At 37.5% G+C, this 14,027-nt stretch overlaps 1 protein-coding gene across 3 annotated transcripts in view; it reads left to right on the forward strand.

Moving 5' to 3' along the window:
• Positions 1 to 14,027, forward strand: part of LOC135776520 (actin-binding protein WASF3) — a 33,284-nt gene that overhangs the window by 11,305 nt on the left and 7,952 nt on the right. The window contains exons 2-3 of one of the 3 annotated variants that reach the window (XM_065287285.2): positions 6,750 to 6,921; positions 13,417 to 13,577. In XM_065287285.2, the coding sequence (XP_065143357.1) occupies positions 13,445 to 13,577 (133 nt within the window). In that variant the 5' untranslated portion in view covers positions 6,750 to 6,921; positions 13,417 to 13,444. Of the gene's footprint in view, positions 1 to 6,749; positions 6,922 to 7,768; positions 7,979 to 11,619; positions 12,192 to 13,416; positions 13,578 to 14,027 lie in introns of those variants that run through there. The other 2 variants (XM_065287284.1, XM_065287286.2) reach the window with 2 other exon arrangements.

Consider the following 14,027-nt stretch of genomic DNA (forward strand, 5'->3'; position numbering starts at 1 on the left):
ATAGGCAGACACACAGTAATAAGATATTTATTCAAATGTTGATTTTGAAATGAGTGAACATCACCATATATATATGATTTGGAAAAATAAATAAATAAATTATAAATGAACATTTCTTAAGAGTTAATCTTTTACATAGAATATCACAAAAATATTAACAAGTTTTTTCAACATCTTCAGTGAAAGTGCACACAGTGAACGTTTCAATGGCAAGAACAAAAACAATCTGTGAATGTCCTATTACAAGCGGAAAGGTACAAAAAAAAAGATGTGCAATATAGCAAGTGCACACATGAACTATAAACAGTACTAAAATGGAGCCATAAGATCTCAGTAATTAATCAGACACCACCATCTATTGTGTGAGCATTTGTGTATGAGAAGTTTTGTCGTATTTTTTTCTTTTTGTGAGAGAAGAGGCACTGACATAGAATGGAAGAGTGTGGAACAGTTGTGAGGCGCGCTAACGATTTCAGCAGCTTACAGTCCATAATGGCGGCCGTGGCTCCGCAGCGCCATCTACAGACTGGTACCCATAACACAACAGAGTTTCGCCTCTTGGGCTTCTATACTCTTTGGCGGGGCGAGTGAACACTGACGTCCGCTCATGCTCTGGTTCTCATACGCACTGAATCTTACTAAGCAAACGTTCAAACAGGCGCTATCTTTACTAATCGACTGCAGATTTAAATATAATACATATATATATTCTCGACTGCACTTATCTTGAAACTACACTTTGTGACCAAGAAACGGTAATATAAAGAAACGGCTGCTCCGTCCATTGAGTTGTTATGAGATTCAAAGCAGCCGAAAGTGTTACCTGTCATTCTGGCCGCCCTCAAATCCGTGGCGAAAGAAAGTAGTTCCCAAACAAAGAGGCTTTTAAAATAACTCCGTTGTTGTTGTTTTCTAGTTTTCGTTTTTCAAACGTCTGCCGTCGAACTGTTGTATAAAAGCAATATCGCTCGAGAAGGAGTGTGATGAATGTCAAGTTATGGAAAATGTAGATCATGCTTTGTTTAATTGCAGGAAGTACACAGAATATAGACAACGATGGAAAGAAAGAGAGGCTGAAAGTGGCATAGAAAACACCCTTAAGGAAGAAGGAATGAAGAGTGATAAGATCAAATCCCTATTTATCTTTTTGAGTGAGTCAGGTTTAATTAAGAGGATCTAGGATCCTTAATTTTTTTTTTTTATATATATTTATTTTTTGATAGTCTGATTATAGTCTGTTAAGTCCCTTTGCACACTCCTGTACAGTAGGTGGCGGTATGCACCAATGAGATGTGATCCGCCAATAAAGTAAAGAAGAAGAAGGAGTGTGATATAAGTTAGCTCTATATCATCACGGCTGTGATTGCCTCCGGCACTCGACCTCGTGCCTCTGGCCTAATCACAGCCGTGATGATGTAGAGCTATATCACACTCCTACTCGAGCGATATTGCTTAAATATAACATTTATGTGGCAATGTTTACGATTTGCTTGTGTAATTATTTGTTATGTTTGTAATGAAAAGGGATCAGCATTAATCGTGGACTGCTGTGTCTTGGTAAAGTGATTAGAGCGCTTGGTGACGAAAGCAAGAAGGGAACTTTCGTACCATACCGAGACTCTAAGCTGACACGTCTTCTCCAGGGTAAGACCGATACGTTTAAGATATTCGTTCATATGGATCTGTAGTTTTTAACACTACGTCATGATGTGAACTTCATGCAAATGCTTCTCAAAACCTTCCCTAGACTCTCTCGGAGGAAACAGTCACACATTAATGATTGCGTGCGTCAGCCCAACGGACTCCAACATTGAGGAAACGATCATTACGTTGCGATACCCTGATCGTGCCCCTTAAAATAAAAAATAAACCAATTTTGAATGTTGACCCACGTGCAGCGGAAATGAACATTATAAGTCTGCACACTGCAGTTGGCTCCCTACAGAAGGAAAAGGAAGATCTCATCCTAGCCCTCCAGTCTGCTAAAAAGGACACTAATCAATCCAAGTAACTCCATATTTTTGGGCCTATTTCCATCTGAATTTAACTGTCCGCACTTGTTTCCAATGCAGGAAGAGGCTTCAGGAGCTGGAAGGACAAATCGCTGAACTAAAGAACAGACTTCAAGACCAGTCCAAGCTGTTAATGCACAAAGTGTCACCGCAGTGACGCAGCGCGAGTTCCCTCGAAAGGAAACTGTTACAATGTATCTTAAAAGGTAACACGATGTAACCATGCTCTCACTTGAAATGTGTCTCCACATTTAGTCCTTGAATTTGAGGGTATTGGACCTGGAAAGTCATTGAAAGGTCTTTGAATTTAAAGTTAACTAAGGTGTGGGAACCGTGAATGCATAGTTTATTTTACCTGTCCATGTCACAGTCGTTTAACGCATATGTTGATCCCTTTGATGTTGTAATGAGGCGTTCAGCATACTCCTCGGCTTTCTGCGGGTCTGTAAAAGATGACTGGGTGCCGTTATGGGTGACTAGGAATCTCGCTGGATAAAGTAAACCATATCTGACGCTGGGTAGGTTGCGCAATATCTGCCTAGCTCTATTAAATTGCGCTCTTTGCTTTGCCACTGATGGAGGATAGTCAGGGAAGATGCTTATGGATTTACCTTGATACTGGAGATTTTTCCTAGCAGCAGCTTTGCGGAGAATGTCTTCCAGAACGTGATAGTGATGGAGCCGTATTACAAATGGGCGTGGTGTATCTGAGGGGTTCGGATGTTGGCGGATGGTCCTGTGGACTCTATCAATAAGCGGGGTTTCATCCAGTGAAAATACGTCTTTCAGCAAGTTGGCAATAAAATCCCTCAGTTTTGTCGCTTCCGAACCCTCTCGTACGCCTGTAATTCTGATATTGTTTCTACGAGATCTTCCTTCTAAATCTTCATTCTTTTTTTTAAGGCTGACAACTTCTGCATTGAGTTTAGTCACCTGTTGTTCAAGTTGAGTAATGCTATCGGAGTGTGCAGTAGCGGCTTCTTCTATGTCCGTGACTTTAGATTGTAGCGTCTGTGATTTTGCTTCAAGATTAGCAATTGACATTTGGGCCATGTTGTTAGTCGTGACAATCTCCTCTCTCAAATCATTATACACACATTCAATACATCTTTCCAAGTTCTCACAGATGTCATCTTTTATCTTAGTCATTTCACTTCTGAGTGCTGTGATAGCAGCTAGTAGAGTTCGGTTAGGTGGATCCTCTTCATCGCCACTGGACTCATCGGGTTGCGTATCAGGCAAGGCCGGAGGTTGATTAAGGCCTAGTTAATTCGATTTCAGTTTCCTGGTTTTTTGTTTGCTCATGTTGAGATATCCAGTCGAATTTGAAATTATAGTGTTTTAAAGTTACATGCTTTTCAAAAGCATGTATTTTACATAGTTGTTGGCTCTTGAAAAAAGTTTTTAACGGATTTGGCTCAAGGATCTCTTTAACTCCTTACTCCATCAGTAGCTCAACTCAAAAGGGATCAACTGGAAGAAGTAAAAAAAAACCAACTGATAATATACTAGGTACCATTTCTGACAGATAACTTTACAGACTGTACTGTGGTAAGATAACGCGACAAGAACTGTAAGTGGAGAGATAAATATTAGATTTTTACTGACAATATGCTACAAATCTCTACTTAAGTTAATATCCTTTCCCATTTATGTAGTGTTGCTCCACAGTCGTTTAAGTTTTGCTCTGGAGGTACCCATTAAGATTAAAGTATAAGAATATAATGTTAAGTTTACAAATCTTTCACAAAATATGATTATTATATAGGTTTTACTTTTTTCTTTACTGTTATTTTTTATTATTATTTTTTTTTATTCTTAAATTTACCTATAAATAATTTGTTTTATATTATAAATGGCTATGACACTATAGTTAGGCTTGAGGGGCTTACCCCAACAGGAGTAACAGTCTTTGTTAGTTAGGTTACTCATACAGGGAAGTTTTGTTTTTGTTTTTTCCCATTAACCATTTTTCCTGCAGCTACATTAGATTAGCTTAAGGTATTTAAGTTTATGTTGTTTATTTGTTCGTTGTTTATTGTGTTTATGCTCGTGAATATGCGGAATTATAATTTTTGTGCAGCAATAGAAGCAAGTCTCATTCTTTATAATTTATACAGATATTTGATCCTCATTTTATTCATATGCCAATTTTCCTTCTTATTACACATGGCGAATGCATTGAATCTTAAAAATGGATTGACATTTACAAGTTGGAATATACGAGGTGCAAACAATCCGGTGAAAAGAGGTAAAGTTTTGAATCACCTAAAGTCACTACATTCAGACATAATCTTTTTGCAAGAGACCCATTTAAAAAACAACTGTCATAACAGATTGAAAGCCAAATGGGTAAAAGAGATATATCATACGTCCTTCTCCACAAAAGCAAGAGGCACTGCTATTATAATAAAGAAAGGGATACCCTTTATTCACAACTCTACTATAGCCGATAAAGATGGTCGCTATATCATTGTCTCAGGAGAGATACACAACACAACTTTAACTCTCGTGAATGTATATGCTCCAAATACAGATAACCCTGCATTTTTTAAAGAAAATCTTTAGTTTACTTCCCAATTTATCGCAGACTATGTTAATAATAGGAGGAGATTTTAACACGTCTTTAGACCCATATCTTGATCGGTCAACATCTCGTAAAATTCCCAAAAATAATTCAAGTGTGCTTATAAATTCATTTCTTAAAAGTATGAATTTAATAGATTTATGGCGCTTTACCAACCCATCTGGCAGAGATTATTCCTTTTTTTCGGCTGTTCACAACTCGTGTAGTAGAATTGATTATTTTCTAATTGACGCTAAACTAGTTCCATTCTCAACGGATGTGAAATATCATACAATATTAATTTCAGACCACAGCCCATTAACATTGGATTTACATTTGGAAGGTATTGACCCACCCACTAGAACTTGGAGATTAAATCCTCAATTACTGACAAATAGGGAGTTTTGTGAATTCATTGAAGCTCAAATAAAATTATATTTCGAAACGAATGACACCCCAGAAGTCACATCATGTACTTTATGGGAAGCGTTTAAAGCCTATTTGAGAGGATGTGTGATTTCATATGAAGCGACCAAAAAGAAAAAAGAAACAATTAAATATAAATATCTTGAAGAACAGATACAACAATTGGATCGACAGAATGCTTTAAACCCCACCCCCGACTTGCATAGAGAAATTATTAATTTGAAATATCAATTGAACCAACTTCTCTCCAGGAAAATTACATCAGCTTTTTTATTTACTAAACAAAAACATTTTGAATTTGGAGAGAAACCTCACAAATTATTAGCTCGTCAACTTAAAAAAAATAGAAGCCGATCGTGCTATTCACAAGATTGGAGATGACAGGGGGCATTCATTACTTAAACCAAAGGAGATAAATACAAGTTTTTTACAGTTTTATTCTGACTTGTATACTTCAAAATGTAATTATGATCCCAACATTATGAATACATTTCTAGAAGAATGCAATTTATTAAGACTCTCACCTGAAAACTCGGAAAGGCTTAATATTGATATTCACGCCACAAAAAGCAGTAGCCTCTCTTAAAAGCGGAAAATCGCCTGGCCCTGACGGCATACCGATTGAATTTTATAAAAAATTTAGTTAAATTCTTATACCATTTCTTCATAGAATGTACAACTAAGCTCAATTAGATGGCGCTTTGCCACCAACATTAACACAGGCTACAATCACTGTTATTCAAAAGGTAAAGATGAATTAAATGTAGGCTCATATCGTCCAATTTCTCTATTAAATTTAGATTATAAAATATACGCAAAAATAGCCTACTCGCCAATAGATTAACTCCCTTAATGAACACAATAATTCATAATGATCAAACTGGTTTTATATTAAATAGATCTTCAACGTCTAATTTACGACGTCTCTTTGATATTTTATACACTGACAGGAAAACCCAAAACGACCATATTGACTCTCGACGCCGAAAAGGTGTTTGATCAGATAGAGTGGGAATACCTGTTCGAAGTATTAAAACGATTTAATTTAGGTGAGAGGTTTATAAAATGGATAAGACTTTTGTATACAAATCCTAAAGCACAAATTCATACTAATCGCAATTTATCTTCGTCATTCAATTTGTTCAGAGGAACACGACAAGGATGCCCCCTGTCAGCACTAATTTTTGTTCTTGCTATTGAACCACTGGCACAAAGTATCCGTTTAGACCCCCAAATATATGGCTATCAGACTAAGACCACTACAAATAAAATTTCGCTATATGCAGATGATATTTTGTTATATGTGACCAAACCTCTCCTCTCCATACCATCCATTCTTGAAAAAATTGAAATGTTTGGGAAATTTTCAGGATATCGAATAAATTGGACCAAGAGTTTATTAATGCCAATTCATGATATCCCTCAAATAACGTTGGCAAGGTTTCCCTTTAAGGTTACTACTGATAAATGCTATATTAATAGGTGAAGTGGTGAAGGCAGTAATAGACTGCATTGACCACGGTGTCGTTCATACTGACATACATCCTGGTAACATCCTGATCAACACCAGCACTTTAGACCTGAAGTTAATTGACTTCGGTTGTGGTCAGCTGTTTACCAGTGATGTCTATGACAGTAGTCAGTATGTAGGTGAGCTGGTTTTTTGTGTAGCACCAGAATGGAAACTTATTTATTATGTGACCCTTGTACAGTTTGGCTAAACTCTGAATCTGTCTCTCTTACAGGAAAACCAGAGTACTGCCCACCCGAGGTCACAGAGATGAACAGATTCATTCATTCATGCCATCTCTGCCAACGTCTGGTCTCTTGGTTTGCTCCTGTTCAAAATGGTCAACGGATGTTTGCCGTATCCCGAGTCGGAGGAAGTCCTGTTTGTGAATCCTGACTTATCAAGAGGTGAGTGAATGAGAAATGTTGATAAACATGGACATAAATAATAATCTGGGAGAGTGTCATATGCGGGAACAGACAAACCCAAAATGTTTAACTCTTTGAACTCAGACATTAGGGGTTCCGGCCCTGCTTTAACATCTGAAGAACCTTTTCGTACCTTTTCTGTTTCATAAAAGGTTCATTTTAAGAACTTTTTACCTTTGACCTAATGGTTTTTCTATATGGCATCGCCGAGAAGAACCTTGGTAGTTGCACCTAAATTCTTAACAGGGCAAACTGACATCACTGTTTCCTATGAAGTTTAAGAGAAAAAACTTTGTAAAGTTGTACAGGAATTTTAACTTAATTTCCATAAACTGTTTTTTTGCAGGCTGATGTTCTTTAGAAACCTTTTATGTTGCATTGTAATTTATTCTGGAAACGTGGAACGAGAAGCACCCTCGGTGAGAGTGATGGGTGTGTGTGATGTTGTCCTCCAGCACTATGAATGGGTCTTTCTCCTACACTCATGCGCCAATAATAGCTCTTCCTCTCTCCAGTTTCTTTCCCACAGTGCCCACAAAAGGATCCTCGTTGTTTTAAGCCTGACAAACAGTTTAGAAAGTCTTGTCATGACTGAATTGGGTTATTAGCATAATATATAGGACAAATCCTAAACAGAGAGGTTTAATACTATAGGAACTTTAAGGAATGTCTTAATAACGTCATTATAAATGATGTACACATTATGACACAAGCGCGTTTATTTTGATTTCCATATTTTGACTCATCACGTCTCAGTGTTTCCCTTTTGCACGCGCAGGATGGTGGTCTGTGAATCACACTCGCACGCATGCGCAGTGGCGTCAGCGCTGCAGAGCGTAGACCCACGAGCGACGCTTCCAAGGCAACGCGCGCGTGCGTACGGCGAGATTTCAGCACCACCGCCGTCCATCGTTTGATAACGAACCGATAACGGTGACGGCTACAAATAACGACATGTAATTCGGAGTGGCTCGTGTAAAACGACGTTTGCGAAAGGACAGCGTCACATAAGAGCGGGAGGCGACAACCGTCACTTGTGAGTACATCATAAACGCAGACATAACGAGTGGCATTTGCATTATCTGTAAGGTTTTCATTTGCGTCTTACGCGATTCTGTCATTTTATATCAGCGAAAGTTGTGTAAAATAATGACATGCGTAGATTTAAGGTCGCTTGCTCGTGTGTCATTCACAAACGCATCTCTAGTCTTTTAAGCTATTTTTAAGACAAATTAACTAACGTTACTTTGACATAAAATACCGCTAGCATGGTTTTGTTCATTTTCCTCATGACCAAAAAAGCATACACCTGTTATCCTATCACATGCCAGCGTAGTGCTGTGAGTGACGTCATGGTAATTAACAGTCACGGAGTCATTAGCTATAGCAATTTCTGTCAAAAGCTACACTGTTTAATAGTTTTGGGGAAAGTAATAACATACCAAATATCTTAAAGTTTAGATTCAAAACAATTTTATAACATTAACATTATTATTATTATTAGGCTATTAAACATTTACAAACATTTACATTTACAAAGCGTCTCGTAAATCATTGATGTGGTCATTTGAGGAATACACAATCTTGATTGTAACAGTATGATTGAACACTTGGGTTACTGCATTGGTTCAGTTTTTATTATTAATATTATAAATTTATTATAAAAAATTGTATTTTATGAGAATGAAAGTCATACACTTTTGCCATACACTATATGCACACAGGACATGTTTATATTGTATTGTTTAATCAAATTACAATATTGTATGTACAGGTATTACCAGCTATTACAACTATTGGGTTATAAATTAACCAATGCTGGTGGGTTGTTTGAACCTAAAATACTTTGTTTGGGTCAAATATAAACATATTCAGAGTTAATTTAGCAGAATAATTAAATGTTGAATAACAGTACTTGTCACTAATCCATAATCTATTGTCACATCTGAGAACCAAACCCGAATAATTTTCACCTAAGGCTTATTCGGATCATAATCCTGTAACAGCATGTCATAGTGCGCCACACTTCCTTAAATTATGGGTAGTGCCAGTGACTCGAATCCTCCTGCAGTCACAGAAATATACCCAAGTGCATGCGGGGGAACTCGGGTTTAATTCACATTCCAGGCTGTAGTGCTGGCGAGAGATTACGTAAATGTGTTTTTGGTGAAGGAGCCACCACAGCATTGCTGAGGCGTTGCCATGGTTTCCTCTCATGAATCAGATGTGTGCCACTGACTGTGGAGGCAGGCTGTCTATTTACACTCAGAAGTGAGAGATAATTCAGCTATAATGTTGTCTAATGCGGCCATTCCCAAACTGTGGTCCGCGGACCACTAGTGGTCCGTGAGGGTACTGCAGGTGGTCCGTGAAAAGGCAAAATAAGAATATGTATATTTTAATATACAAACTCGTTCATATTTTGGGCGAACGTGTACTGCTGCCTAATAAACGTTACTGTTTGAACTCATTCATTCTGGTGCCTGTGAACGGCACGCTCTCTCAGTTTAACGTCGTTCATAGGGTGCCAGATTTGTATATTCTTCCAGGCGAAAACCCGACTAAACCACACTGTAAACAGGCCTTAATGTGTAGCGTAAAAAACACCCAATCTGGCAACACCGCTCGGTGTTCACCAGTCACGCAGCATGCGTCATCACAACAACACAGACGCTACTGAAATTCCTGCCGCGCAACTCAAATAGTTTAACATTAAATAACATCATATTTGTCCTAAATCGTTAAGGATTAACATAGGCTGCTAACGCATATTCCGGATCTTGAAATAGACTTTGACTAAGCTCACGCTATTTAACGTGCACGTGTGGTGTGCAATACCTGTCAGTTGTCATACACGCAATGCCTCGCAACGCTTCTCGCCCGGGGTGCGACCCCCACCCAGCTAGCCTTTCAAGGTATGTTTAAGAAAATACAAAAATTAAAAGACAGTCAATGCTAATGTAAACCCTGGTTGAATAAGGATTTAAAGTTGGACATGAAGATGAAATCTGACGCATTTAGCTTCAGTGTTAAAACTGATCAAATAATTGCTGTCTGTGGTGGTTCTATATGGGCTATAATGGCAATCATTTAAAAAAATAATATGGGAAAAAATAACTATAAATTAGTTCATTTTTGGAACTGTGACCTAGTTTAACATTTTCAAATATGAACTATAAACTTAGTTCATTTTAAAATTTGTGAACTAAACTAGTTCATGTAGAAAGTGAACTTTCCCAACACTAAGAATATGTATATAAATAATTATGATATAAGGTTAAGAAACCTGTTGTACTGATGTGATGACCAGTTATAGTTTTAGTGCTAGTAAGACTATTTAGATGTGCAGATTAATTCAGGACTTTGTGTAGACATATTTTATAATAAGTATTATGAGGTGGTCCGCGAAAATTCTTGATTACAAATAGTGGTCCACACACACAAAAAGTTTGAAAACCCCTGGTCTAATGTTTTAGTTTTCTTTGTTAAAATGTTTTATGCAGATAAAATACATAATAAAGCACTTGGAATAGACATAAGACTAAAGAGACATAACATTTAGCTTAAAATAAAAAAATTATTTCAGCCTATTAAACCTGCTTTGGAGGGACTACTAGTCCCAGATATTTTGTATGTTTCCTCATCTGATTCGTCTCATTAGCTCATTAGCAGAAACTTGAATGCCTGAATCAGGTGTGTCAGATGTACGCTGCATCCGAAATCGCCTACTTTCATATTATCAAGTACATAAAAGGCATTATTTGAAAAACAGTAGAAAAAGATACCTAGATGACCTATACTTTTGGCAAGATTTTGAGGAATGCATTAATGCCCACTTTACTATCCTGTGAGCCCAGGGAGAGGAGCCACCAACTAAAGAAGATGAAGGAGAGCCGTTGTCATATTTAAAAAATGTCGGAAAATGGTGGCACAACCAGGCCTTGACATTAACTTTTTTGCTGACCAGCCAAAGTGGCTAGTTGTTTTCCAAAGTTACTAGACACCTAACCTTTTTTACTGGCCACAATTTTTAATGATTAACATGACTTTGGCATCCTAAAATGACTGTAATTTGAGTAATTTTATTAGCTGGTATATCATTGTATTCATGTACATGGATTTTACTGTCAACTTGTTTATGCAGATTGCATTTTATAAGCTTGATCATGGGTATAACAAAAATTGTTATGTAAGTGTTCGAACACTTACTTTTTTTAAGTTGAACCAACAAATCTTTTTTTTTACTTTGCAGCTGATCCTAACATCATCCAAGTTAACAGCTCACTTGTTGTTATGACAACATAATATGTGAAAATTTATCAGCATGGTGGATATAATACTTCTGAATTTCATTCATACTACCCATATTCAAGCCCTGGTCTATATTAAAGCAACACTATGTAGTTTCCATGTAAAAATGACTCACAGCTCCCCCATGTGGTTGCAAAGCGCAACAGTACCTGGTATCAGACACTCTTCTGCAGGCAGGGGGAGGGGCGGGGCTGTGTTTCCTACCCTCCACCGCCACTTTCAAAGTGTGCTTGTAGCAGCTAGGAGGCTGCTCAGATTGCAGCAACAGTACAATTTGTCCAGTTAAAAGTTGTTCTATCAATGAAATAATTTTAGAGACATTATTTAAAGGTAAAAAAAACTACATAGTGTTGCTTTAAGTCAAATAACAAAGAGGTGTAAATTAGTTGTTCCAGTTATTAGCAGATGTGTTATGTGTACAGATCTGTTCATTCATGATGTCGGTGTGTAGGATAAAACGGCTAATTTGACTTAAATTTCAGAGGTTATTTTTTTTTTTTTAGGAAAATGATGAGACTTTACATATTGTTTTACACATAAATTATATTCTTCATACTTCAAATGAGAATTTTGATGTTGCTGTAACTGCAGAACACAGCCTGTGCCACAGATCAGGGTTATTTCATAAGTGTTTATTTGCATTCACTCTTGTAACATCTGTAAAAAGAGTTCACCGCCTCAGGCAGCACTGCGGCCTATTTAAAAAAAAATTGTTGCATCAAGCATTGTTTCTGTGTTGAACAGTAAGATACATTTGTAAATTGAGTCTGTGTGTTAGTAGTATTTTAAAGGAGTAGTCTCTTCTTATGTCTTGACTCTAATATGCATTGGAGCATGAGAGGCGGCCTCGGGTGGTTGCCATGGAAATGGCCTTAGCCTTGAAGGGAAATAAAGTGGAGTGCCTATCTGAATAAGCCCACGTGATTGTTACGGTACGGGTGAGTAATCCAAAGAGGTCTACAACAAGGAATATAAAAAACATAAACTTTATTAAATAAACAAGACCTGATACGACCACATTAAACACAACCATACCATCAACGTAACACGAATGAGAACAGACAAACAATGAATAAAATTACAATGAATAAATACAAACGTAATGCTACCACCCCCATGCTTCACAGTAGGGATGGTGTTCTTGGGGTGGAACTCATCATTCTTCTTCCTCCAAACACGTTTAGTGGAATCGTGACCAAAAAGATCTATTTTAGTCTCATCTGACCACATGACTTTCTTCTATGACTCCTCTGGATCATCCAAATGGTCATAGGAAAACTTAAGACGGGCCTGGACATGTGCTGGTTTAAGTAGGGGAACCTTTCCTGCCGTGCATGATTTCAAACCATGACGTCTTAGTGTATTACCAACAGTAACCTTGGAAACGGTAGTCCCAGCTCTTTTCAGGTCATTGACCAGCTCCTCCCGTGTAGTTCTGGGCTGATTTCTCACCTGAGACCCCACAAGGTGAGATCTTGTATGGAGCTTCAGTCCGAGGGGGATTGACAGTCATGTTTAGCTTCTTCCATTTTCTAATGATTGCCTCAACAGTGGATATTTTTTCACCAAGCTGCTTGGCAATTTCCCCGTAGCCCTTTCCAGCCTTGTGGAGGTTTACAATTTTGTCTCTAGTGTCTTTGGACAGCTCTTTGGTCTTGGCCATGTTAGTAGTTGGATTCTTACTGATTGTATGGGGTGTACAGGTGTCTTTATGCAGTTAACAAAAGTGCTGTTTGTAACAATTAATTATGATATATTTAAAATATTTTGGGAGTTTAGGACGTTAGGAACAGTATTTTGTTACTGTAGTGTAAAGTGTATGTTTGTGTATCAGCTACCTAATTTACCTCAATTAAGAAACTTTGATATGACAATTATGTACGCAAGTGTGCCGCAAGTGTGTTTGAGTTTATTTTCTTTTGCCCAGTCTGCTTGATGCTGCTCCAATTATGTCTGTAAAGTTTGGATTAAAGGCTAGAGAGAAAACTTTCTGTTATGTGGAACAAGATATTAATGTGGGAATTATGTGTCCTTTATGGTGATGCTGTTACAGTCATTGTAATTCAGTGTCTCAGAGTCAGTCATTATAAAGGTGCCGCTCTGTAAATGGCATCATGTTAGCTCATAAACTGATGTATAAAATGTCCCTGTTTCTCCCCACAGGTGAGTGTGTTTGTATTTGAGGACAGTCATGCCTCTTGTGAAGAGAACCATCGAGCCCAGGCATCTGTGCCGGGGAGCCCTGCCTGACGGAGTGACCAATGAGCTGGAGTGTGTTACAAACAGCACGCTGGCGGCCATCATCAAACAGCTCGGAGGACTGAGTAAGAACATTGATCGCTTTTAAATTTGAAAACATGGTGTATGATGTTTTCTGGTACTGTTCAAGGCACATGACTATTTAATGAGGATAGAATTGTTCAATTTGTGATTTGGTTGTCTGTTGATAAACAAAAGCTGCAAATAAGGGTTGGGCAGATTTCTGCTTTTTTCCTTCAGTTCAAATTAGAATTTCCTGACAGAAAGAGGAACACAACTGACAAGTAATTTAATTTGAAAACTTTAAGAATAAATTCAAACATTGCAGTGTTTTGAACAGTCTAAAAAGTGAAAGATAATGAATTAAATATAATGAAATATATACATTGGGTATGTTGTCGTATTTTATTTGTCATCAAACATTAAAAAGTATGAAATAATAATATCCCCAGTCATTTTCACATTATTTTGATTACAACCCTGTTCCAAATCCCAGTTTTTAAAGGGGATATATC

Source organism: Paramisgurnus dabryanus, chromosome 18 (genome assembly GCF_030506205.2).
Source record: "Paramisgurnus dabryanus chromosome 18, PD_genome_1.1, whole genome shotgun sequence".
Classification (NCBI taxonomy): Eukaryota; Metazoa; Chordata; class Actinopteri; order Cypriniformes; family Cobitidae; genus Paramisgurnus; species Paramisgurnus dabryanus.